The sequence below is a fragment of the Glossina fuscipes genome, unplaced genomic scaffold, assembly GCF_014805625.2.
Source record: "Glossina fuscipes isolate IAEA_lab_2018 unplaced genomic scaffold, Yale_Gfus_2 238, whole genome shotgun sequence".
NCBI classification, from domain to species: Eukaryota; Metazoa; Arthropoda; class Insecta; order Diptera; family Glossinidae; genus Glossina; species Glossina fuscipes.
Window position 1 is genome coordinate 1,059,637 of NW_023998581.1, and position 27,985 is coordinate 1,087,621.

Sequence of the window (27,985 nt, forward strand, 5' to 3'; positions counted from 1 at the left end):
ATGACATTTGTTCTCTTCTCTTCGTACATACAATCGCTCTTTGTAGACAGTTCTAAAATAATTTTTCATTTGGTACGTATTGGAAATAAAGCGCATAAAGTAATATGTAGTATTATCAAATGCATAAATATAGAAAGAAGTGGAAAAAGCATTAATAAATTGCAACGAAAAAGTTTGAAATAAAATGGGTAAAAAGTGTGATTTTATCAGAATGTGTTAAATAAAACATAGAGGCAAACTGATTTGTGCAAAACAAAAAGAAAAAAAATTTATTCAACATAATGGAAAAAATCTATAATAGAAAAAAGAAGGAAAAAGAGGTAAAAAGTGCACGGTGAATTGTGTAAAGTAAAGAAAACTAAAAAAAACGAGTAAATGCGAAGCATTTGAAGGACTATTTAAAAAATTCGAATTTTTTTAAACCCCAAAAATAGTTAGCATAAGCGTTAATGAATACGTGCATCTTGAGTTCGGCTTAATGTTTAAATCCATTTGTGTGCGTGTATAGTTCATTCATTTAAGTAAATCTTTGTTATTCTAGAGCATATATTAACTCTTACATGCCGTGTCCAGTCTAGTACTTTTATGTAGTCCTTATAACCACGACCGCGGTTATAAACCTTTAGTAATTTATCATGTTGATACCTGCTTAATAATTTTATTTATATATCTCTTTTTCTATCTAATGAATGGATATTTTTTATGAACGCATACATACAGAAACTCACTAGAGCATTAACTTCGCATATAATGGCCTTCTAGTAAACACTTTTTATTGCCCTCTTTTTTTTTTTTTGTTATTGTCGCTGTTGCTGCCTTTCTTATTCGAATGCTTTGAATTTTCAAACCTCTTATTGTCGTTGCAGTAACATCATCTTTATTATTATAAAAGTTCCTCCGCATTTGTAATAATGTGTCTCTACGTCCCTTTTGCTAGCAGCTACTACAGGCATATAGAGACATGTGAGTTATTTTGTTCTCCTTTTGCATCTTTTCGTTATTGTTTGTGTTATTGTTGTATCTATTTATTATTGCCGTTGTTGTTATTGTTTAGAAATTGCTGCTTTATATGGAGTATTCGTTGTTTTTATTCTAGTAAACGGCTCAAACTCCCTCTCCCTCTGTTATTAGGTTTAATTGTGCGCATAATTTCTACATGACTCTGCTAATTACTTTAGTTTTGATTTCATTTAGAAACTTTTACTTGAAAAAAAGAAAAAGTGTAACCAATTTTAATAAAAAACTTACTTATCTTCCCCTAACTGTATATAAATATACATCTCCTGTTATTCAAAAACGTTTCGAATCCAACGTGAAATTACTTATAATACATAGTTGCTTGAAACTGCCGTTGACGATTGGAAAACTGCAAAAAAAGGAAAGATCGAAATTTCGTTCTTTTCAGCCTAATATGAATCTCTTCAATTTAATTCTTCTGCAAAAATGGGAAAAAAATTTTTCGAAATCTAATTAGATAAATTTTGCAGCGGTAGTCAGATTATTATAATTTATATACAAGGAATATGTGCGGTGATACAGGCTAATTTTTTTTTTACAAAGCTAAGTGAATAAGAATTGGCTTAGGAATTTGGATACCAAAGCATCAGCGTCATTTTTTGTCACAGTTAGCATTGGACAATTGGAGTAACGATTCATTTAAACGTAAAACAAATGTAAAATTTATTAACTTGAAAGGCGATTTTTTATACAACATTCGCCGTACGTTCGCCCTAAAAAAATACGTAGTTGATTCCTCAATTAATTCTTTTTGAGCGATTTTTTTCAAAAGTCACCTTTTATTAATTACGGAAATTCAGACCATACGCCACCAAGTATGTCGAAACAAAAACGATCTGTCGACGCTGTAAGTACCTTAAAAGGTTACAGGGCGCATTAGTAACAAAATATATTTCATATGTTGATTTTTGTCAAAGAATTCACCGCATTGTTAATGTTGTCTGCTTCGAAGTGGTATCTTTAAGTTGTTTCTGACTGAGGTGTGTTATTTACAAGGAGCAAATATAGAGCGGGCTTGGGATTAAGAGAAGTTATCATATTTAATTTTTAAGACCAGCTGTAGTTAAATTCTAAGCATTTTAGAGTAGCTAGTGAAAGCTTTATAAATTCTTGAAAAACTATTAATTCAGAAAAATCATGAATTGTTTCGTCGAAACGAAAGAAATTTTTGTAATAAAATTTTTCTGCTAATCGAATCGTATTCACTAAGTTTAACGTAAATAACAATTACACATGCAGTCTGTTTGCATGATTTGGTTTATTTTACCCGCCATTTAATCGTCTGATAAATTGTTTTAACCATTTTACAAGCATATATAAAAGCGCTTACAATGCTATCTCCGTTCCCTCCTATCTTGCCCCCCTACTCACATTCCACAACATGCGCTGCATTTTATGGATGGGGTCGCACTTTACGTACATGTAGATTTTAGTTTAGAAGATTACCAAAATAAGTATTCAAATATTTTTTGTTTAAAGTTTTGGCTAAGTAGAAAGCAAATTCGGTTACTTTCTATATACATATTAGTGACTTGGGTTTTGGCAAATGTTGTACGGCAATAGTGTGAAAAAACTCTCTTTTGGTCTTCTTCAATAGGTGCAGACTTAGTTAATTTTTGTTCATAATTTTATAACAAATCGTAATTTCAGCCAAAATAATGACAATGGCTTGTTCTCAAGAAAGCTGTGTATATTGGGTAACTCGGGAGTTTCACGTTTAAACTTTGTGTATTTAAGATGAGCGAGGCAGTTTTAAAGGGCAAGTAAAAATACTCTTCTAGTCGCAGAAAAATTTATAAACTCAAAATAATGCGAGTACTTTAGTGGAAAAAGTATAAGTATGCGGCAAAGTATATGCGGAAGAAGTTCGTCAATTTTGTATTATAAAGAGCAAGTAAGAAAACATATCTTTTTCCTAAAAGGAGCTTCTATTTTAAATGCCCATTACATCTTCGATCGGATCTTTAATTACGATATTAAAGCAGAGTGAATTTTAGTATGCAAACCCAAATTTAAGAATTTACGAGAATGTTTTTTGCGCGTTTTTTTTTCTTTTAAGAATATATTCTCCTAGTTTAGTCAATATATTCGTTAAATTGGCATACCAGATCTATACTGTAGTAGAGCAAGTCGCGCATTCAATTGACATATTTGACACAAGATGCTTAATGCGTAAATCAGGATTTAAGCCTATACGATTTCTTATCTATATTCTAAATCAGCGATCGTCAAATTTCGAGGAACACTAACATTAATCAAAAATAAAAATACGAGCCCAAGGTAAGGATAAAAAAGATTTCCTCTGAAAGGAGTACGCTCATAATAATAAATGTAAATAAGTTACTAGTAGTATTTACTTTAATTAAATAAGTATAAAGAGTATTTATTCTCTGAACTAAAGGCATTTTATATTTTAATGTTTACGATTGTGTCTGTTAAGAGCAGCGACATTTGGCTGCAAGAGCACAAGCCGGTGAATCATTTTATACTCAAGCCAAGACCCAGATTAGGACATTGCTTTTATTGTTGTTAAAAGTAGGAATTTCCCTAACATTCAAAGTCAACGAAATTTCTGGACAAATATGAGAGAAATTTGAGTTTGAAGATAAATCACACACGTTGAAAAATAAATCATAAAAATTGCTCTTCCACTCATGACCGAACTTTAAAGATTAAATTTCATTTTGAAGACTTTAATCTGATGCGTATGGCTACGTTCGGGTAAATATTGTAATCCAAAAATTCCAGGAGTGGTTTTAAATTATATTCAACAATAGCTGCTTCGCTTAAGTATCCACTAAACTTTTAGAATATGCAATTGTCAATCAATATCATTTATTATTCCTAGAATTGCCGCCATTATTTCAAAATTTTCGCGCCAATCCTTTTTTGGCCAATGGTGGATGAGTTGGTGATCGTTGTGCGAACCGTTACGCGAACAATAAATACATTCTGGCATAATTGTATTGTGCACACATTGCGATTAACATATGGAGCGAGCACTTTTGATTACATATACATGGGTACACAGATTGGATATTGTTTGAAGATACCTTAGCATACATTTTTGTGCCTTCACCACCATTCAGCAGTAAAGCTAAATATCATCGAAAAGACGTAATGAAAGGGCGGGAGACGACAATGATGCAGAATTATTTTTGCTTTTCTAGAATTGTCTCTTTCTTTTTAAGATGAAGTTCAATACAAGAAAAAGAAAATTATAAGTTTTATACTCTCTGGTAAGAGTTTTTAGTTAATGCTTGTACTGTTGCTCTTATTGCTCTTCGTTTAAATCTTCAGAATAGGGAAATAAAGAAATAGAAAAAAAAGAAAAAATCATGCAAATATAAAATTTTCTACGGCTTCGCTTGCACAGAGTTTCTAGTCATATTTGAATATTTTCACATCTGAATGCCACGAAATACAATAAACCATTATTTTAGTAGCAATTTATTGAGTAGGTAAATAAACATACCATTTAAACAAGTTGAAAAATATTGCATGCAGGTCAATTCTGACTCTTTTCTGAGGCGAGCGTCCGAACGGGGCCGCCCTCGCATGTAATTCTTAATATATCTGTTGCAGTTTTTGTTTTTAAGCTTTTATTGTAGGCCTTCAAAATATCAACGAAATTTCAGTTTCAGAGGTTAATTTTGCAATTTTTGGCTAACAAAAGAGTAGACGACTACAATGCTTCGGAATTACCCGCTTATTAACACGTAAATGTATTTCGTCAAAAAACGACCGGAAATGTTTCAGTATACCACTTCTGTACATACTTTCCCGAATTCTTTCAGCAACAATTAAAAAAGTTGATTGGAAGCCATTTTTACTGTTATCATTGCGTTAGCATAAATAATCATTTATTTAGCGTCTTTACGAAAACTTCGTGTCGATTCGTCAACTTTATTAAATGGGATTATCTTTGATTTCGTTACCTGAGCTTCAAGAAACTTTCTTCTTATTAAGCTTACCTAATGTAAATAAAATTATACGTTACCTGTTTTACAAATGTAAATATCGTATAATTTAATCTCACTTTTTCTACAATTGTTAGGTACATTCGATGGCATTAGTTAATCTTATGACAATATGTCTCTATGACGTAATTAAATTTAATTTCTTTTCTTAATTTTGTTCTTGTATCAATTAGCTGTCAATTATTTGTCGCCCTAAAATGGACTGGATTACAGATACGGCATTTATATCAATGCTTACCGGAATGATTGGAGCAGCTTTTGTTTTACTTCAAAATCTTTTAGTAAATTAAGTGCCTTTGATACAGGTCAATAAATGTACTATACTTTGGTGTATATTCTACCATCTTTACGAGTGCAAGAATATGTTTAGCATTGGCAACCTTTGTCTCATGAAACATATTATTATTTTATTATTATTATTATTATTTTAATTTTAGACTAATGAATTGAATTCTTAGACAAAAAAAAAAAGACATTGAGCACTAGCAACACAGGCTATCGGCTCTAATTTAAATAAATGGATATTAGATAATAAGCTTAGTAGTATTAATAAAGTAAAATATTGAATTGATATTCTGTTCTGAAGCTGATTGTAGAATGTTCAAAGGGTTAATCGTTCCAAATGCAATACTTCTAGCCAAGGAAAAGTTGAGGCAGTCGCAGAGAATGTGCTTTATAGTAAGAGTTTGTCCACAACAGCAGATTGGGGGAGACGACTTCTTCAGGATCCATTGGTGAGTTGCAATTGTATGACCAAGGCGAATTCTCGAAAATGTTTGGATCTTGGTTTTCTCAACATTTGTTGGATATATAGGTGGAGTTAATTGGGGGTTAATGCAAGAGTAGTGTTGATGATGGTATTGTAAATTTCCTTCTGCAATTTTCTCTTTAACTTTTCTTCCAATGTATCTTTGAAGATCCAACTTTTCCATATCATCATCCATAATTAGAGGAGCAGAAGCAGCATATTTGCAGCTCGATCAGCCTGCTCATTGCCCAGTAAACCGATGTGACTTGGTACCCATAACATTTTAATTTTTCCGTCGGGTGTAGTAATTATATTCCTTAATTTGTTGATGGTGCTCCATTTCGAAGTCGAAGGGTTCCGGGTAGCTTGTAATACATACAAACTGTCAGTAACAATGACGGTTTTGAGTTTGTTTTTATGGGAAAGGTTGGCAGCGTGAAGGATAGCTCTGGCTTCGGTTATGAAAGTTGAAGTGCTTTCGTGAAATATGTGGTTGAGAAGAACCCGTCCTGTAGCATCTACCACCGCACAAGCAGGAGACAGACCAGGAGATTTTGAGCCGTCTGTGTACAAAAGATTCCAACCAGTATTGTCCAATACTTGGGTTTTCTCAGCTATTAGATTCCTGAAGACGTAATTTGGAGTATCTTCTTTCTTGTGCATAGACAGGGAGATGTCAAAAGAGCAGTCTTTCAAAATCCAGGGAGGTTTAACACCAAAAGAGCGGGAAATTTGTAAGGGAATGTTCAATTCCTTTGCGATGAAACATAGAAATTGATGGTTACAAGAAAACTTGATATTCTTGCGGAAAAAAAAATTGTAGAATCTAGTCAACAAAAAAATAGTGGGCAATTTATTTAAGCATACATCTGCAAGTGGTTTGGAAAATTTACATAGGTTGGCAGTCCTACTTTGAGTTGCTTATAGAAAATTTAATTTAATACTAATCTTCAAGTAAATAGAGATGATTTAGATTAATTTAATCGTTTTGGCTCAAAACGTATCATTCTTAAGATTGTAATGACTGAGTAAAGCGCGCAAAATGTAGAATTTCGATTCGTGGTGAAAATGGCGTCAGATGCCAATGTATGATAAAATTTACTGTCCTAATCCAAAATGCTCTGGTTTGGATGAATACTCAACTAAAATTTTGATGGTGAATAAATGCTTAAGGGTTTTAAAAGAGAAAGCGAATAATAAGAGAGTCTTGAAAAACAAGTCTCTATTAGCCGAGTACAAGAACGAATGCTAGATTGTGCTTTTTAAGAATGAGGGATATTGGAAATGTGTGGAACGAGGAAATGGGGAAAAATTACAAATATGTGAGTCAGTTCGATGCCATATTGAAACCCATGTTGCGGACTTAAAAGGCAAATGAGTAGAATGCTAAGCGCTTCGAGGAAATTCACGGAACGAGAAATCCTTAGAGCCTATTTAGTCTATGCAACCCTTAAGGATTGATAAGTTATGGGCGTGTCAGAATAAATGCAATGAAAACTCGCATGAATCGGCGGATATTCTGTAAGGTAGCAATGCAAAGAATGGGAAACGTTATTAAAGTTATTAAAGTTCCGGTAACCACTTCTGATGTTCCTACTATGTACTATGGTTAAACCTGGATGTAAACAAGAGAGTAGCGAAGGCATGATTCAAGATATCTTATTAGGTTCGACTATAAGACGCGTGATTTGATTGCGAAACTGTGTTGTTAGAATACAATCTTGAAAGAATGTTCAATCAGCATTGTTAGATCGTATGAGATGACCGGATATGGCAAAACTCATTACAGCGCTGTGGTGGAGGTGGATTGTGGTAGCGTGGGTGGGGAAAAGTGCAGAGTTTATGAAGGAACGCAAACGATAGCGTACTATAAATGCAGAGGCTTCAATCACTATGCTAAGAAGGAGCCTATTCCTAAGTACATAAATTATATTAGGTCTAATAAGAAGTTCAATGTAGTGCTTGATACAAATCTTTTGACGATAAATAAGTGCTGTCCAGTCTATGTCAACAAGTTGAAACTTGTCAAAATTATATGCTTCTGATGTTAACATGGAAATAGTCTTGCGGATTGTCAGTCAGACGCATGAAGGTTTTAGGGGTGCCATTTCAGATGTGATGTCATATCGAATACTAATAACGGAGTCTGCGAAATCGTGAAATATAATGTTATTCACCATGGCATAATCGTGATACATGAAGTGATGGTAAAGCTCATTCATTAACCGAGTCATAAAATAATAATTAACTCTGGCAATGGTAGTAGAAATATTTCGGTATGGAAGTGGGCGGTAGTATTGCTAACTGGCTGAGAATGTGTGAGCCCAAACCAGACAGGAATAATTGTGTAGATGAGTACTCTATCTTGTATGATATAATATATGAGGTGATTTTAGTCTAGATTTGCAGTTGAATGATGTGCGTGGTAATCATTAAAATTTATGAATTCTTGGCTCGCTCATTATGCCACTAGCTGTACGGAAATCTCCTTGATCTTGTTTTGTCTTTCCTACAGCTTTTTTGTTCTGGATTGTGATCAATTTGCTCAAGGGGGAATACTTGATCATGATCTCTTATTTTTAGCTTCAAATATACTGTTTGATATTGGAGACCGGAGTGACTAACTTTTACTGAGATACATGTCGCCTATCAGTATGAGACAGTTACGTAACACCTCCAAAGTTTGGTGGAATATTGCCTGAGATTTTATGAATATTAATGATAAATTTTCGTACGTAAGTTACAATTTGTTTGCTTTATACAGCGAGCACGTACCAATTAAAACTTGTAACGTTTAATCGTCCAAACCGTCTTGGTTAATGAATGATGTTAAAATTCCGATTTGACTCCCTAATGGAGCATATAAAGTCTAAAAACGTTGCTTAGTTGCTATTTGGGAGGTTTTTCACAGGTTCAGAAACGGTGTATAGAAATGCTTGGCAGATTAAGCAACTTTGTCTTAACAGAAAGTTGAATATTCATCTCCCAGCCAAGGGTTCTTTGGGAAAGTCTACATATGGCGATAGGAATCACGAAGTGTCAATCTGCCTGGGACATTAACCTTGATATACTGAACGAACACTTTCTAGACGTTAACTACATGGCTAATACTCATTATTCACTATAAAAGGAGTATGGAAAGCAATGTACATTACCAAATCTAATGCAGTCGGCAGAGACAACATTAGTATTAAATTTTTAAAACTGGTCCTCTCGACCGTGATTTTTTCATCAACTTATGCTTTGAATCATATAAACGCGACCTGTCGGAAAACAGCAATCATAGCGGCTTTTGCAAAACGGCCTATGGTTACCTTACCTTCCCATATAATTATATTTTTGATAGTAAATTCGAAATTTCTAAAACATATCTGAGTTCTACAAACAGAGAGTCAGAATTAGTGTATCGGCTATTTTACGGTCGAGTTTTACCCAATAAATAAAATAAAACTGGAGCCGTTCGTTTTTAACTCTCTACTATCTAATCCCTCAAGCCCTCAGCTGGAAGCACTCATGCAAGTGTATGCAAATCGACTGTGCTAGTGCGTGTTTCTGCCTTTTAAAGGTCACTCTTATAATTCATACGATTTGTGGCACGATTTGGTATTTTTCCTTTTTCTTTTGCAAAAAAAAAAAAACAAATATAAGCTGCATTAGTCCAGAATGTTGAACCTATTATTAAAACTAAAACGTTACACAAATAAACGTACAATTATATGAACAGAGAGTTAGAAGACAAAACACTGAATTGTTGCACTTAATATTACATTTTTTTTTGGTACTTCATACTCAATAAGTCAGCTTTCTGCGCGTACCGTTTACCCTGCGGCGTGTTTCATTTTATCATTAGATCTGCAGTCAAAAATAAAGTTCGATGGAGAATAGACTCAATTCATGCAATATTATTTTGCAAAGAAAATCTTAAGTTTCCTTGATATTGCTAGACGCCGAAGCGTTTGGTGCCATTTCTTATAAGGGACCTTGTGTGCGTTAACATTAAATCTTACATGGAACTAATAGCAAAAATTCTCATTTACAGCAAATAAGACCAATACTTATGTCAAAGATGCTTCTTGTGCTGCTCTGCCCCGTACTAAAAGTGAACTGTATGATTTTTTGTCATTTATTTATTTATCGTGACGCCTATAGATAATAAAATCAATACTTGGGCATTCCTACCACTTTAGTCTCGGCATATAAAATATTTTCAGTAAAATTCAAGTTGTTGCACTTATTACGTATCAAACATTACAACGACAAGGAAAGATCAAAAAAATCAGGAATAGAAAGTTGAATTTTAATTTGGAATCTTCTGTTAACTGATTTATTAGAAACTTCCCTTTTCTACAGCGAAAACTCTCTCCTATTAACCATAGTTTTTGGAAATTGAACTTTTAATCCAACGCACGCTGTAATAATAAACTTCACTGTTTTGAATATGAGGAGTTATGAATTAAAACCTATGTTATACTAAAAGCGCTGTTCCGAAGAGTGCCGCGTTTGCTCACTTTTGAAAACAACTTGTTAATGACTCAGAGAATTGTTTGGCTACAGTACGGCGAAATAAAAACGATTTTTTCATGGTACGGATACGTGACAAACCACAGTCAAATCGGCAGTCGAATGGACAGCAACCGTCGCAGGCTGTCCAAGCCAACAAAGAACTTAGCATCATTAAAACAATTGTAACTTTTAAATTAATCGTCAGAATATCATGCAATTTTCACACAAATCAGTTGGATTACATCATATATAGATCTGTTAACTGCGATGCCATACATGTGCTCGACGGAAGACTTATTGAGTAATGTGTGTTGGATGCTAAGTTTTCGAATTGAAATTTTTAAGTGGAAATTTTTTATGGATATATGAAGAAGATTTTAAACGTCACTGTTCCGTATACACTTGCTTGATAACTTGATCATAAGCTTCTTTAAGATATCACAAAGTCATACACTTTTTCTTCGCTCATTTCAATTAGTACCAACTCTGTGAGAAACTCGTGACTAATATAAAAGTCATAATGGACTTACTCGAGCTCAAACGTAATTGATATGGAACACTGAAGATTAAGTGATTTCGAGTATACCATTAAAAGGCTAAAATATGCCAAAAATGGTATTTATTTATCCTGTACACGTTCACATTTCAGAAGCAAACTTATGTGGCAGAGACGTCAACTCGTAAATCGACCTTTTCGAAATTTTTTGTGCAGAATTTGTTATTTTGCGCGCATAGTCATTGTAAAATGGCTGATTTCTCTAAAATCTCGATCTAGTTGCCATAATGTAGCTTAGTTTTGACTATTCTCTTATGGCCGAAGAGGACTGGTTACCACAAGGTCTTGTTCGATCCAAGCTTTTCACATATGTTTTGTCCATCAAAATATTATTTTTTTACCATTTTTCGTCGAGAAATATTAAAAATGCAATTTTTCTTTGTGTATATAAATATTTTTTAAATGGAGCGTTTTATAGGCACAGAAATACATGGACATACATTACACAGACAGACAGAAAAGATTAAATGCATTAAAAAACTTTAATATATCCTGCACAAAAATAATGTACCATATAAAGAGCAAGATGTCGCTGCATAAAAAAACAAACATAATTCTGTTGCAAAATATTCAAAAACATTAAAGATTTAATAGTATTTGCGCCAGTAGCCTCCAAATGGTATAGTTGTGATTGGTTGTTGGATATCTGTTTTTTCATATATTTGTTTAAGACGACGAAAGAGTATCCAGCATTCGCCTTATGACAATGATTTCTTTCTTAATGTCTCCTCTTTTTTCTTTGTTCATTTTTAAGTAAGCAAAAATGTCGTAATTGGGAAAGCATTAATAAAAATAATTGTCAACAACAACTTTAATATCATCTCCTCATTATCATCAAAGGAAGACATTAATTGAAGCCCGTAAACTCGACTGAATAATTCTTTAGAAGTAATAATTGACCTAATTCGGAATATAAAAAAGAGGACCAGTGCCAGTAGAGACTGGGAAAAAAAAGAGTGAGTGGAGAAAAAAAAATGCCATTAAACACCAGCACATCTGCACAACAATTGCGTCCATTATCTTTGACTGGACCAGAACGTGAACCGGTGCAATTTACAGTCAATTTAGTAGGAGCACCCACAGAAGTTGAGCAATTGGTGCAACAAATTAAAACGGTAGCCGAACAATTTCTTTACCACTGGAAAAGTTTTCCAATAGGTAAGCAGTTCATTATTGACTTTTACACCCACCATCGAAATAATCAATACCCTTATAAAAAGAAGCATTAAGTATTGTAAGTCAGTTTGAATTTTTGAGTAAACAACGCAATTATTGTAAGTAAAGGGCCTTGTAAAACATAACCTGCTCTGTAGCGATTTTCGTAGGTATCCTAAGAAATCGAGAGGCATCGAATCGGTCAGCTATTGTCGTTGTTTTTATGTTCTTTACTGATGAATGAGATAGCTCTTATATAGTACATTTTTTTATGTTCAGGGAGATCTACCCTTCAGTGAATTTTGTGGATGTTAACAAATTCATAAAAATAAAGAAAGCTGATCGATCAGCTCGCCTCCGTTACAAGTTATGCGTTGCCAACCATAAAATTAAAGTTCTCAGACCGAATATCTTCAACTTTAGCTTCTTTTGTTAATTTTCGCATTAGTGAATATTAAGATGGAAAGCTTGAATTGCACACAAAGATCCAAAGTTACGCTGATCGATCCATTGGCACGTTTGAATTAAACAGAGGAACCCAAAATCCGCGCTAATTCAAATATATATATATTTTTTTCTTGTTCTTTTTTTTATTCTGCCTTTTATTTCTTCTGATCAGCTTTGCCGCAACCTTTATCTGCGGCTTCATTGGCTTTAAGCGGTTTTGGCCACAATGGCTCGAGTACGGTGGGTGGTAGCCGTAAAATGCGCCCGATTAATTTGCGTGACTTATTTATAGCGCCACCATTTGATGAATTGGATGCTGTTGCCTCAGATGTTACCGGCGAACCACGTCGTCTAACTAATACTCAGTTGAAAACGCTACGCGAAAACGGGTAAGTATTTATTGCTTTCATTCTTTTCTTCTTTTAATAGTTTTGTAAGTCTGTGCCGAAGCAGCTGTTAAACGAACTAGTGCATATACATAAATACATACATACATACATACATTCACACTTTAACCTATTAAACAGCTTATCGTTGTAAGACTATTTTCTCTGATACTTTTTTTCTGTTTTTGTTTATGAAATTCAATTGTATACCACTTCTTTCGTAACGTTTTTGTTACATATTTACACAATAATATGCTTTCCACGTTCAAGTTAAAGGCATCTCCATTGATTCTGTTATTACTCAGAAATTCATTAACATCTCTTCAACTATTAGAAATTATATTTAGTGTATTATGTTTTGTGTCCGATTATCTCATGAATTTGAAAAGAAGAAATATTTTCTGTTAAGCCTTTCTCCAACACTGTCACCAAAACAAGTTTTATATTCTTTTCCTTCTCATTATCATATCAAATATTTTCATTTTTTTTTATTTAATAAAAAAATTATAAAAACTGAATCATAAAAAAAATAAAATATACTAAACAAAACAAATCACTCGAAAAAGCTTACAAAAGGATAAATATGGAAAACCTAAGAAATTAACTTTGGAACAATTGGAAACCATACGTAAAAATGGGTAAATAAATAATGCTTTATTTGCTTGTAAATGTAGGAAATAAAATTTGAAATATTTTAGCTTTTTATACTGAATGTTAATCATTTTTCCCGCTTAAGAGATTATTTTGTTTAAACGAATAAAGTTTTAATTTCCATCACATTTTGTTTGAACAAAGTGATAAATCCACCCTTTGCGAAAAGGTAAAAAAATTTAATTTTTTTTTTAAGTATCGAAGTACCTTTTCGATGTGGACTTTGTAGTAAAGCATCCCTTAGGCACTATATAAATTGTTGTGCCCCATTGATGGATGGGACTATATTTTGTTTTGGTGAAATCTGTTCATCCGTCCCTTCACTTTCTGGTGCTGGAAGGATTCAATTAGCCAAATGTAGTTACTCATCTTTACCGGGCAAGCAGGTCTATAGTAAAAAAACGAAGAAAACTGATAGTCTGTAGGTTATATTCAATAAGATTTTGGCATTGGGCCATTACGGCAATCTAAAATATGTGGTCAATCTACTCTCAATAAGAAATAAACATAAATTTATATAAATTTTATTGTGCCGCCTTTGAAAGGTTGATGGAAAAATTCTCTGCTGATAAACCTGCCCCTGGCAATAATACGCTGTGGTGACTTCCTAATTAATGTCTACTTAACGAGACTAAAAATTGTGTACGTAAGAATTAAAGTAAAGTATTACAGAATAACAGATGATAAGTAGAGGAAATCATATAGAAGAATAAATATGAACATATATGTTGCAAGTGTATGTTGTCAACGCAGATGCTCTTTACATAAAATTTTAATATTCGTTCATTAACTGAGCAAATTTAGAATGCGTCGATTTGGTTCGTTGTTACTCCAGACAACAGCAATCAATTCGATCTTTGGAGAACACTTCAAAACGGTTTTTTCGTTTCGGCCTATAGCACCAATATGGTGATATCGCATGTCCACATATTGGTACCTACCGCCATAAAGGCCCAACTTGCACAACTTGATTAGCGACATTAATTCATAAGGGATGAGTTTCCCAGTCTTTAAATTCTCGCAAAAGGCTTGGAAGATGTATAGCATTTGATAAGGCCATGTTCTTGGTTCTGCTGACTGTAACTGTGGATTGTTTTTTAGATTCGCCGAAAAATGAAATGTTCACACTTTGTTGTTTTGAGCATTCTTATTGTTATTTACGGAGTTTCCCATAGGATCGAAACATATGTTGATGTCTTTCAGGGGTTGCTTATTGGTAAGTTCGCATTCACTTTTATTTTTGTTGCGCAAATTTTCATTGAATATTACGTCCCGTCGTTCAGTCGTTCTATTTGACCCTTTGTCTTACAGACGATATGCTTTGGACACTGACGAACATTCAATCGTTATATATTGTTGTCCCTTTGGTTTGAATTCCCTTTTAGAATTGTTATCCATTGCTGCGACACATGACCTCATATGAGGTCTTATCATTAAGAACCTTCGTGAAATGTCTATAGCGGAAGATGCAGTACTTGTTGTTCCCGTCCGTAAATTTTGACATGGTTTGGAATAAATCGTCATTCTTGCCATTTCCACCAATGTACTATTTGCACAGTACCGTTTCTTTCCAAATATTCATAAAATTCCTTATTCGTCGCCACTAACACTTCGAACAGGTTTCATACGATGCATTTGCACGAAATGCTTGAATATTTTTAACCTCTCAACGATTTGAGATTTTGATTATAGGAAGTAGACAAATATGCGGAGTGATTTATCATTCGTGAAACTCACAAAATACTTTGACCCACCAACAGAGCTTGCACTAATAAGTTCACAAACATCAAACGACAAGGCTCTTGGGGCCGTAACCTGACATAAAATGTTATGCACACGAATTGAAAGATAATTTAATTTAAGGAAAATATATAAAAGAAAAGTACGATCTTATTTGTTGTGCTAAATTTTAACTAAAAATATTGCTTATTTCCCCACTTTTTGAACATTGTTCTAAAACTGCTCAAAATGAAAAATTTAACACACTATTGCCAAATGAGTTCTTAGTTTGGGAATTCTGAACATTTTTGCAGTAAAAAAGTGCCACTAGAGGTAGTCGTTCCAAATTCGTATAAATTGAACAAAAAGAATGTAATGTCACTCGAAAATGAGGTGTAAACCACTTGCTGAAACGGTTTAAGAGAAAGAAACAAAAAGCTCCTTGTACATGTTACTTTTACGCTGAAACAAGCAACGTTATCTCTGTGAGATAAGCACTCGTATAATGCGTAAGCCGATATGATGATAACAAGTACGTGTTTGTGGTAAAAACCAGGCCAATTTGTTCTAATAAACAAAATGTAATAAAATGCGCTATCTAACTTAAAAAATTGAGCTACGTGTTAAAAGCATTCGAGCATTATTTCACAGTCAATATTTCGAAAGTTTATTGCCTAATTTTAACACAAATGTAAAATATTCTTGTGCATCCATGGTCGAAAAAGTTTGCTGTATTATATTATTTTTTTTAAAATTAACTTTAACCATTTGAAATTTCATTTTTCGTAGCCACCACTGTAAGATGATGGTACATTCATTCTTTTTTTTTTTTTTTATTTTTTTTTTTTTTTTGTAAGTAACACTTAAAAGGAAGCTTTAGAGACCCTACAAAGTATATATATTCTTGATCAGCGTGAAATTGATTAAGCCATGTCCGTCCGTCTGTGCTGTGCTATTGGACTCTCTTGGTCAACTTTGGTAGAAATATTGGCAGTTTTTGCACGCAGGTTGGTAATGAAAATGGGCTAAATGGGTCAGAGCAGGGCTTGTAAATAAAATGAAAGCAACTCCGTTTTTCGTAACAAAAAAAGCAGAATGTTTGAAACTGCTTTGTACGTTCCTCAAATGAATATTTATTATCTGCCAAAAGTGGGTTGATTCTAAAATGAATGTGGTAGACAACGCAATTAATTTTTACATAATAGCACCAGCGATAGGGGTATCAAATTAAAGCATTCAAGAATAGAATGCAAAAACCATAGCGATGGATATGCGAGACTCGGCTCCCGCCGAATGTAACTTTCTTACTTGTTTGATATATATAAAAAATTTTATTGCCATTCTTATAAAGGATTGTATCGTCCAAGTGTTGATAGAATATATTCTAATTTCGTTAAGTAATTTTTCAAAGGTTTCTTAAAAAAGGCATAGTATATTTTCTTGAAAAATCCTTAAACCCTCTCCTTCATTTGTTAGCTCCATAGTTTGCTTCTTTCGCATGTGTTATAAAAAATTTCTAAAAAGGATCATATATGGAATTTTATGAATAAATTTAGAGCTGACAAATTTTTTGAATGTTTACCCGTTTTACGTTATTGTATTGTATTTCCCGAAGAAAAAAAGTCAGCCATAACCATAAAGCCTTTAAATTGTTCATTTATCACCAAACCGTCAATTAATGTCAAACATATTTCTTTTGAAAAGCTAAGATAAACTTATCTTTAAAAGCTTAACAAAATGAATTTATATTTTTAGCTAGCAAATAAATTTTACGCATGTTTTTTATAAAAAATTTTTCGAAACAGTAAAAAATGACGGTTTTTGTTTTTAAACATTTTAAATCACAGGGAATTCGACGTTCCAAGTTTGCATTTTTCTGGACAAGTGCACAAATGGCGCCTGTCGCAGTTGCTTCAAAAGGGCACTTTACGAGCTCATGATTCCTTTTTAAGCGATTTGGCTTTAGCTGCACGCTTTCTGGTCGTAACTGCACGTAGTCGTATATTTTCGCATTTCTTCTCCGTCTTTTATGCTGCTCGTGCTCTATTGATCGGCTTAATTAAATTGCTGGATATGATAGTAGGAGTGCCCGCATTGTTGGCGCATAATCTCGACTATAAAATTAAAGAAGAAAGATGCCGTTTTCTAATAGCAGAATTGGTGTGTAGGGTAAGTGGTTAACACATTTTCTTACATAAAATATGGTTATTGTCTTTTCGACTGTTAAGCCTGAGTTTGAAGACTGTTTGGATGGTTTATGCTCATACGTTCGAAAAATACTACGCCGCGCTACTATGGAGAAGTTCGATTTTAACAGTTGCGATATAACGCAACCAATACCGTATCTGTTCTTAACACCCAAAGGTCAAGAAATAGATTTACGCTTATTTTGTCGTGATATTATGCGCAAAGCATTACCGATTTTGCTATGTATTCTGGAAAGAGAGACACGAGGTTGGTTTTTACACTTTCGTGAACGCTTAATTGCTGAGCTAAGAGCTAAAAAGTTAACGGACAAAGAAATTGAAGAGGTTAGCTACTGAACCCGTACTCTTCGATATTAAAATAAAATATTTTCTCATAGGAAGTCAACGAAGCGGTTATGAAAGAATATTTGCAGCGTGTTTACTCTTCAATCCTATCAAATGCCAAACTCTTGGAATTGGGTGTGGGTATACCCGAACTGCTCGTACAACAAGCTCAATCGGTAGTCATCATGTACAAGGCGGTAGAAAAAGTGCAACGTGATATTAAACGTTCCCGCGAAGACCATCAGAAATGTTTAGCCAATGATCACTCCGTTTTATCAAGAGTTGCTCCTTGGTTGCGTTCCAAACTTCGCCACGCTGAAGAACATAAATTCAAGAAATCCGCTTGGTCAGCTCATGAAGAAGCCTTAAAAATGTGCACAAAACATAATCTGCTACAAACTGCCTATTTTCTAAGCCGTGATTTAGCCTTTATGAAAGAACGTGAGCCGGTTCTTTTAAAGGAGCTGAAAAACGCCAAAGCGCCTACACGTAGTTTTCAATGGGCCTGTCGTATTTGGTCCCCAAAATCTTGGATAATCAGGCGTAATTTTCAGGGTCAATCTGATATAATACCTACAGTTATTAGTCAACAGGCTACTTCCATAGTAACACCACGTTCAGATCCTAGTCAACCGGTGTTTTTAGTTGAAAAGGAAATTATACGCACTACTAGCACACGTTGGCCATTCTGGCGACTATTGAATCTTATGCAACGTACTTGGTGTTGGACTTGGAATATGATGTTTCTTCTGGGCATATTAGTGCCGTGGTGCAGTCCATTAAGTTTAAGAGCTTTATTTTGTGTCAAGCCTTTCATGCCTGATTTAGAATTATCACAGGTTAATGGTACACTCTTTCCGCGCAAAACAAGTATAACGCAGACTATGGGTTCGCGTTTAATTGAACTGTGGCGACACATATCAAAATCGCGTACACGTTTCGAAACTGAGCCAGATACGGGTAAGTTCTCACATAATTCCTTCTAAATATAAAAATATATAAATAAATATATAAATTCCATCTAAATATATGTTTAAATTAATACGTATGTATAAAATCCGTTCTTTAAGGTTATTTTCCTAAAGCACTCAAAGAGTATTTTAAAAAACTTTGCTTTATAGTCGAATAATACCCGAATTTCAAAGTTCGGTACTACTGCAGATAGCATCAAAATGTTTCCGAAATTTTAATCGAAGCTCCTATTTAAATTATATACTAAATATATTCGGTTTTGCTTTCCGATCCAGATTAACAAAGAATTTGTTCTTATGCTATTCGAATGCATTGAAAACATGTTTCAAACTCTCGAATCTAAAATCTCCCTACAATTTCTACAAAAAGTCTTTATAAACTCTTTTTAAAATTCTTCTTAAATTCTCTTCGAATTATTTTTGAATTATAAAACTGTGCCGTTCTGGTCCGATTCAATTGTCGGGCACAATCACATTTATTCGAATTTAAATTCATATTCCATATGAAACACTTTATAAATCTACCCGATCTATTAGGTGGTTTTTATTTAGTTTTAATTCCAATTGAAATCGGATTTTATTTTACTTAAGACTAACCTAAGACACATGCACACAGTGCTATTTTATTCTTTTTTATAACCCAATTTTATTTTATTTTGTTTTAGGTTTCATAGGCAAAGGCTTGACGCGCAATTTAAATCGCATTTGGAATTACTTTATTAAAGGCTTCCTAGGCACTATTGTCATATTATTTGCCTTTCCATTGCTCTGTTTGGCAACAAGTTTTTTAAGCATTTTATTAGCATTGACTGCTCCGCTATGGATACCAGTTTTCACCATATTTTTACATCTGTATATGATATTAATATATGACATTGATTCGCCGAATAACAATAGAAATCGTTATTGCATATTATTAGAGGCTTTAATCTGGAATATACTAAGTCAAGGTTGTTTACAACCGATTGCAGCCGTATTAGTGGCCATCATTGTGTGTCCTTTGGCTTCAGGTGTTATATTAGTCGGTGAGTTTGCCTTTGCCAGTCTTTCTCCATAAAAAACTCAAGTTCCTGTCTTCACATTTCAGTGGGAGTCGCACGATATGCTTTACGTTTGTTATGGGACTCTTTAACTTTCCACTTATTTATCAAAAAGTGTGGTCGTGTTCCTGCTTCCGACAGTATTGCTGTGAGACGTATAGCCGGGCCGGGCTTGGCGTTAGATTATTACTTCATGATACGGCCTGAGCAAGCTTTGGCTGCGTTTGAGGCTAAAATGGAATTAGACGAATTGCAGGCGTATCAACATGCAATGGAGCGTATCATATTACAGCCACAGAAAGACTTTTCGCAATTCGTGGAAGCATGCTTTGGACCCTTTTCAGCACAATTAGCTAAAATGGGACCCTACTTATCATTGGACCGGGAGGCACAAGATTTAATGACCACCCTACATGAGAAACTAGAAAAGCGTAGACGCGAACTACAAACTTCTTTAACAACACAAGTGAAAACTCGCATCAAGTTAAATACAAAAGAATTAAAAGTAAGACTTTGTAGTCACCACTTCTTTTTGCCGACATTATAAACTTTGTCTATCCCTATTTTAGATTGCCATACAACTTGCCGCCCACATTTTGGAAAAATACTATCCGTCTCATATTATAGCACGTTTATCGATCAGTGAAGAAGAATTTTGGGATAACAAGGTATCTTTAGCTTTCCTTTGTTTTTGTTTTTGCCTTTCATTTACGTAAATAACGCGCTTTTTCGATCAATTCCAGGGGTTAGCGGTTAACGATTGGCCAGGTTTAGCTGGTTTAATTTACACTGAAATCTTTAGCTTAGATTTTCTGACTCCTCTAACTGAAAATGATACTCATTTCAAATTGGAACCTCATCCTTCTCTCGATTTGACGCGTTATTCTGAAATGGTACAAAATGCTACGGATGTTATCGGTTCCAAAGGCTTAGACTTACTGGGTAACGTTTATGCGCCGCGCGGCAATGTCCAAGTACATTTGCCCTTTTTAGAAGTCACTGCTTTTAATCCACGCTCACGTATAACATTAACGTTTCGTAAACCAGAAAAAAGGTATTATTCCAAATAATTTAACGTATGAAAAATTTGTACAAAAATTCAGTAAATTTCTGCAGAGATATGTCGGTAGGTTTAACTACACCGCGTGTGCGAGCTCATCGTGCTGCCCAGCAAAGTAAATTACCCGATACACAACATTGGCGTCCTTGGAAAAAAAAAACTGACGAGAAAAGTGCTACTGAGAAGCTTTTAATACCTCTGCCGGTACCACATCCGGTCCATATAGCCATTAACATTTACAATCGTGACGCTGAACATCCTATACCGTTGGATTCTGAACTTGTCTGGGAAATTCTCAAATCTATTGAAGACTGTCAAAATGGTGAGATTATGGTAAGCGGTAACTCTCCAAATTTTGCTACAATTATAAAAGCTTTAGAAATGAAAAAAGCTAATAAAAAATTTGATTTTTTTCAGGCGATGTCATCAGTGACGCGTTATCGAAACGCCGTAATGGAATCGAGCAATGACTCTCTGGCCTCTAGCAGTAGCTTGGGTAGTACACGAGAATCCGGCTCCGCCACAGGTGGCTCAGGCACGGGTGTCGATAATGGCACCGAAACGCTGCCTTGTGTTAATCGCGAGGTAAGTTCTTAAGTAAGAAACATGATCATTGCACCTGTATGTGAATTTCATTGCCATTCGAATAGTGTTTTTTGTTTATTTGCAAATAAAAGATTTGTCAAAGATGAGCTTTATGAGCTGCTCTACCAAGAAGATGTTAAATGCCAGAACTTTTAGTCACGAATATTATTTTTTGGGCTCTTTTCAAATCTATATATCCAACAAATGTTAAATATATTTTTTGTGGTAGAAGAAAGATTTGATTTTACACTTTTTATGAATCAAAGTATTCGCGTATCTCCTATTATCAGGACATAGTTGGTAACGGTATTGCTGTCCAAATGACCTTAATTTTCTTACGAAAGACTTAGTAGATTCTTTCTTATCGATCAAAGTAAATGAAAACATGCACTTATGTATATGAGCAAAACTTTGTTTTGGATGAGCTTAGTTAGACGCTTTCGTATCTAATTTGAAAGATAGCTGGAAGAGTTAAAGATTTTTGTTTCATAAAAATAGTTGTTGAAAGCTACAGCAGGAAGCATCCGCTAAAAATTATGCAACTACGTAAAATTCAACGGAATTAAAGAAAGAGGATTATATTAACACAGGTTTGCACCCAAGTAAAGGTGGCGGAAGAGCATTCACCCAATTCTGGTTTTCATTGGACTTTAAGCAATTGGGGTGCAGCACAAACAACTCGTCGACGTACAAATTCTAATGTACGCGTCGACTTGGCTAGTCCCGAGGATATTTCCCTGGATACAGATAGTTCACGAGCCGTTTTCAATCCCTACGGAACGACTGTGTAAGAGTTAGTGCAACAAACGCCAACGTAACGTAAATATTCCTTTTTCTTAATTGATTTAATTAGTTTAAAAAATATTTTTTTTTAAGCGATGAAAAAAAAAAATTTTTGTATTATTATAATGAAAAATTTTTATAACGCAGAGACGAGAAACAAAAACCATCTAAACTATATATAGCATAAACTAGATATATTAGCAAACACATATATCAAAACAAAAACAATATCCTAAGACCAAACTGATAATTGTAAAAATTTTAAATTATTCTAAATTTCAAATTAAACGTGTTAAAGAATATTTTACAAATATATATTTATTAACTAGGTTATTAATCACGAATCTCCAGTGCATATACAATTACATCTTTTTTTAAATTTATTTATTACCCACCATCTGAAAGATAAAATATGTGATTCTATACGTAATGTAAAGGAATTGGAATCGAAAGCTTTAGATAAAGTCTGGGTTCATGCCTAACGACATGCATTGAAATTCAAATTTACAAAATGCCTTATAATACTTTGATATATTTTAATAAGCGTTAGTTAAAACAGTCTCCAGAAAGCCACTAGGTTCTTACCTTACTGATAAATGCCAATTTCTGTCGTTATATATTTGATATCTTAGCGGCTAACACGGCGAAACCTCCACAAACTTGAAAGGCGGGAAGCAGAGATGATTGTGAAGGACTATTGTCCTTATCGGACTCTTAAATCCATTATTTTATTGACATTGTCATTCGAATTTTCCCTCGTTAACATCGATCATATAAAATGGTTCTATAATTGGACCTCGCGTGACGAACAGACGTTTTGAAGCTTTAAAACGGAATATTTGGCTCATGTCAAACCATATGATGACGTTTTCAAAATGAGAATATTTATATTTTCTATATCTAAATGGAAGGATCACTGTATGTCGACATTTGTTTGTATTTCGATAAACTATTTTCTATGAAAGGTAGTGGGTATCGAACACTTCGGCTTAAACCGAAAATAATCGAAATTTATTTACATCTAGTCGCCATTATTTCATCAAAAATATTTTTTATATAAAGTCAAAACGAATATATATAAATCGTAGTGCATTTGCGCATCCATTTCAATACTTGTAACTCATAAATCATGTTTATTTTCTGCTCATTTATTCCTTACTCATTTGATCACTTACTTATATTCTTGTGCAAGTATGCAACTAAACTTAATTTAGTTATTCTTATATTTAATTAAAATCTTCACATACTCACACTTAAACGCGGACATGATCGTTTCTCATTATTATAAATTATTTTACAATTCATTGTAACTTGCTTCATACTTAACCATGTTACTCACACATAATTTTACTTATTGTTATAACAATTGTATTGGTGAGATTAAAATTTATTTTTGGTCTTTTATGAAAAGTATGAATGACTGTAACTATTAAAAGAAAAAAATATTAGGAAAGTGACTAATGACAATTAGAAATAATAAGAAAAATAACGACAAAATAAAGAATACAACGTGTAATAATTAGCAGTTAAACGTGCAAAAAAACTTTAAGCTTCGAAAGAGTGTATTCGATGAGAGGGAGTTGCCAGCAAGAAATCTAGGTCTTTAAAAAAGGACACCTTCGTTAATGTCAATCGCAGTCGGCACTAAAAAAAAAAAAAAATGGATTGTCCTTATTGATTACCTTGCAAGAGGTAAAACAGTATCTCACAAATATGTTACAGCCCTCTGGACTATTTGATTGAGTAAATACATAAATGGAGACCTGAATTTCAATAAAAACTTTTTCTCCTGGATATTGAGAATTATTCGAATTAGTAATGTCTAACTTGTATCGGCTCCCATATTTGAATAAAGAAATGTCAGGAAAACAGTTCACTTCGAGCACAAAGCATTTCTTGTCTGTAAATTTTGCCGATTTCGTTCATTAAAGTAAAGTAATTATTGTTTGAGACTAAATTGTCTAAAGCCCACAGAAATTAGAAACTTCATTGAAGAATAAGGACAGTTTTTAACTGAAAACAATTTTTCACTGACAGGACAAATACTTTTGATTCTGCTTTCCTATCACAGCAATTCGCCGATGTTTGGAGAAAAGGATAAAAAAAAGTTCAATTGCATTTGTAACGTAAGGTCAATATTTGCCTGAAAAGCAAAATTTTATATAAAAACTGTGTGATCAAATATGAGATTAATTGTAGGCTTTTTAACCTATTCATGTTTCTCCGTCAATCATGTATCTGCAAACTTTAGCAAGGGTAATATTTTAGCACTGATTTAAGTAATGTGTTAGATTAAAAATTTGCTTTTCGTTGCCTATCGATAAATATGGACCAAGTTTTAACCGGTAAATTAATTCAGTAAAATGTAATATATTTATTTAAGGGGTAGGTTTGCATTATAATAATTGTTCCTCGTAGTTAGTACAATTTTCGGTCACTCATTCGCCCTTTCGTTCTCTTTCGCTATCTGACATATGCTTTGATGTTGATTCATTTTAATTTAATTTTACATTATTTTCTCACGAACTAAGACTTGATTACTGCAATATTGTATTTTATTATTTAAGAATTAAACAATTAAGGAAGTTATATTCGGCTGTGGCCGATTCTCGAATGCTCACCACCATCATCATCTTTATCTTCACGCTTTTATTTATGGTCATAATAGGTACTTGCATTAAATTTGATGGTATCACCACTTAAAAAAATTTGTACAATAATAATGTAAATAAAATATTTTGCATCATTTCCTACAACTTCTGGCAACATGGCCATACCGTGTCGAAAGAACTTATATTGCCATCCATGCCATGCTGCGCCGATCTGAGCAAGTGAGTGGTGCGCTGAGCACAACTTCCTATTCGAGCTATAATAGTGAAAATGTAATCTTGGCAACTTTTGCAACAAGTGGCCCAAATAGCATTTTCAGTCAATTCGTATGATAGGCATTTTAGTCACTATTGCTGCTCTTCTTTGCAGCAGTACATCGTTCAAATTGTCCAATTGACATCGCTAGATATCCCCGTTAACAGTTTCCTTCGGTTTTGCAACTCATAGCACGCTACACCTTGCTGGTTACGTACAGTAAAATGTTACGGCTATGAATATTCTGCATCGGTTTCAATGAGGATGGCTCTTCCGGACTTAGCCATGACTTTTTACGCTTGCGATTATCGTAATTCTTCTTTTTTTTGCCTGGAGAGCAATGAAACACAACGATGATACCGTTGCAAATGGCAGCTATTTTTCCTTTTTTCGATCCCATCGCACGTAAAGTGCTACGCTATTCGAAAGTCTTTTGAGACCTTGAGCTGGGAGCAGCATAACCATAACCTTCAACGTGTTACGAGCTTGGTCAGTGAGTTTTTTTAAGTCAAACAACAAAAGTGACGCATGTAGGAAATGCAATTTTGACCTTTCCATGATTAGCGTCTGTATACATTGAATAATTTAATAATACCGAATGGAAAAATGTTATATTGTGCAGAGAAAGGTCAAAATAATCGAATTTAGCCGTTGTGTTTACTTCATCATTTTTATCTGTGGAAGTCGCTGCTCACAATTAATGCAAGCATGTAATAAAAAAGTGAATGGGGTAAAATTTATATTTCATTGTTAAGAATAAATGATCGAACACGATGTGACGGAACCGATAATTAATTTACAATAACTCACTTAGCTTGTCCCATGCTGCTCTCCAAGTCCTTTTATTTGATACCCTCATTGATGGTGTTATTAAGAAAAAATATATTCACCAGGTCGTGGCGTCCACAACATTTATTTTAAAATAAACGCGATTTTAGGCATATCTTCATTTTAAAAATGTACAGTATAACTTTAAACATTCTGTCTTGTTTACTTCATGATTGATGAGCATAAAGTCTCAAAAAGGCGAAAAAAAAAATGTAATCACTTATAACTTTATGTGGGCATGGCCGCTTTTTTCAATTTTTGTATATAAACAGTAAATTTTTTGTTAAAGTAAATGTAGAAAATTTCGCGTTTTTATTTTTCATAATTTGTGAATAGTGAAAAGAAGCTTACAAAGTTTTGCTTAGAAAAATTGACTTGCACTCACTTTACGCTTTGCGGCGGGCGTGTGCCCTGACCAACTTCGCCCATTTTAATAATCAACCCGCCTGTGGAAGCGTGCAATGTTTCTGCTGAAAATGAAGCCGATATCTTCATTTTTGCGACCAGGAGGTTGCCGATAACGCACATCTATACTATGGTTTTGGGTCTTGCAAATATTATGACAAACTGAATATACCTCCATCCTTCGGCGGTGGGTATAAAAATAACGAATAAAAACCAATAATTAACCAAAAATTATTTTTAGAAATTAAATTAAATGTAAGTAGTTAAATAATTACAAAATCAATGATAAATTGAATTATTGTTCGAAATAAAATTTAAAAAATTCAAGAAAATTATATATATTTCACATCGAACCCATTAATCATCTATCACATACATACGTGCGTGTACCGTATGAACTAAAAGCTAATACGTTCGTTTCGATAAGTAATTACATCCATACAAGCATAAATATTCAATTAAGTACATATATTATGAAAATTATTGTCATAAGCATTAAAAACTTCCCCGCCCATATTACCTTAAGATACAAATAAGAATTATTTATAAGTTGTATCATTACATATTAGGAAAGAACCATCATTTTTGTTTAGATTACTGTTATTCTATTTATTTATATATTTATTTTTTTTTATTCAATTGAATGCGAGACAAATAAGGGTTCAAAGAATTATTTCGCCAGTTATTTGCAAGTCTTTTTAATTTTACTTTACTAATCTTCAACAGTTTTTGTTTATATCACGTTTCCTCAAAATGTTCATCCAAAATATCAGTATCGTTTTTGTATTATTTTTTTATTTTGTCTTTGACCATTGAACCATACATAGTTTCTGTCAAACTTCCTTACATTCCTTAAATTATTTGTTGTTTATTTCGGAAATGGAGAAGAGTGGGTCTTCACGTTTACCCTCTGGGATAGATCATATTTGCTGAATAATTGCAATATAGAAATATGCGTCGTAGACGCCATAACTTGCATCAAAACTTTAATTAAAGAAAAGTCGTAAATTATATGTTACGACTTTCTAACTATTTTAGTTTATAAATTGAAAAAATCGTGTTCAAAGTTATCAAAAACCGTATATAAAAAAAAAGCGTTCGAGTACGCAAATACGATCTATGAAATGATGACTCGAACAGAAATATTTCTTATAATATTTACAACATGTTATACATACAGTGTTATGTATAACGTATATCGAGCAGAGATGTCGTCGCTGTATTTCGCAATCAGACGTCGTATACAAACTAGTAGCGCGTATTGCAAAATTCACTCCAAACCTAATTTATTTCTTCTTTTATTTTCAAATAGTTCTAGCTTTGGTCAACAATTGGTCGATGCCTTTTAATCCATCCTGCCCAATCTTGAGTCTACTTAATTCATTGGGAGTGGCGTTTTACGTGGTCAAAAGAAGTATTCATTCAGTATTTAACCATTCAGCGAGCCTTCTTTGAACGGCTAATATTTGTACTAGAAAATTTATGATAACTATTTTTTAGGTCTTCACTTTGGGGTTTGTCTTAATTTAGAATATCATACCGAATAATCGTTATTCCCAACTTATTTTTGTTTGTTTTAATCCACAGTAGCGCGTTGCCGAAATTTTGAATCTCATCCCCAGCCACAATGTTTTTCTAAGTTCACTTCATTATATATTAATTAATATTAGTGGGTATATCTGTTTCATAACAAATCAAGCCCATTTATTTGCAAAGAACAACAACAACAAATACGTTATGAAAATTTATTTTGGT

At 33.6% G+C, this 27,985-nt stretch overlaps 1 protein-coding gene across 3 annotated transcripts; it reads left to right on the forward strand.

Annotated features, from left to right (window-relative positions):
* The first annotated feature begins 284 nt into the window (after window positions 1–284).
* LOC119642634 lies at window positions 285–27,978 on the forward strand. Of its 3 annotated transcripts, XM_038041828.1 has the most exons (15): window positions 285–320; window positions 11,559–11,962; window positions 12,579–12,795; window positions 13,359–13,430; window positions 17,010–17,331; window positions 17,391–17,693; window positions 17,747–18,653; window positions 19,330–19,689; window positions 19,752–20,209; window positions 20,274–20,372; window positions 20,448–20,758; window positions 20,821–21,097; window positions 21,182–21,349; window positions 21,940–22,168; window positions 27,543–27,978. In XM_038041828.1, exons 2-14 carry the CDS (start codon window positions 11,779–11,781, stop codon window positions 22,138–22,140), a joined length of 3,879 nt encoding a protein of 1,292 aa, XP_037897756.1. In that variant the 5' UTR covers window positions 285–320; window positions 11,559–11,778; the 3' UTR covers window positions 22,141–22,168; window positions 27,543–27,978. The 3 variants fall into 3 exon arrangements, with proteins under 3 accessions (XP_037897756.1, XP_037897755.1, XP_037897757.1); XM_038041827.1 differs by lacking the exon at window positions 27,543–27,978 and having other exon boundaries at window positions 21,940–23,551; XM_038041829.1 differs by lacking the exons at window positions 13,359–13,430; window positions 27,543–27,978 and having other exon boundaries at window positions 21,940–23,551.
* Window positions 27,979–27,985: the final 7 nt, after the last annotated feature.

Bases quoted from the DNA above. Each gene is read 5' to 3' on its own strand.
- LOC119642634 (XM_038041828.1), top strand. From the start codon at position 11,779: ATGCCATTAAACACCAGCACATCTGCACAACAATTGCGTCCATTATCT. The intron at 18,654-19,329 runs GTAAGTTCTCAC...ATTTTGTTTTAG, and splicing joins CGAAACTGAGCCAGATACGG to GTTTCATAGGCAAAGGCTTG. The intron at 21,350-21,939 runs GTAAGTTCTTAA...ATATTAACACAG, and splicing joins TGCCTTGTGTTAATCGCGAG to GTTTGCACCCAAGTAAAGGT.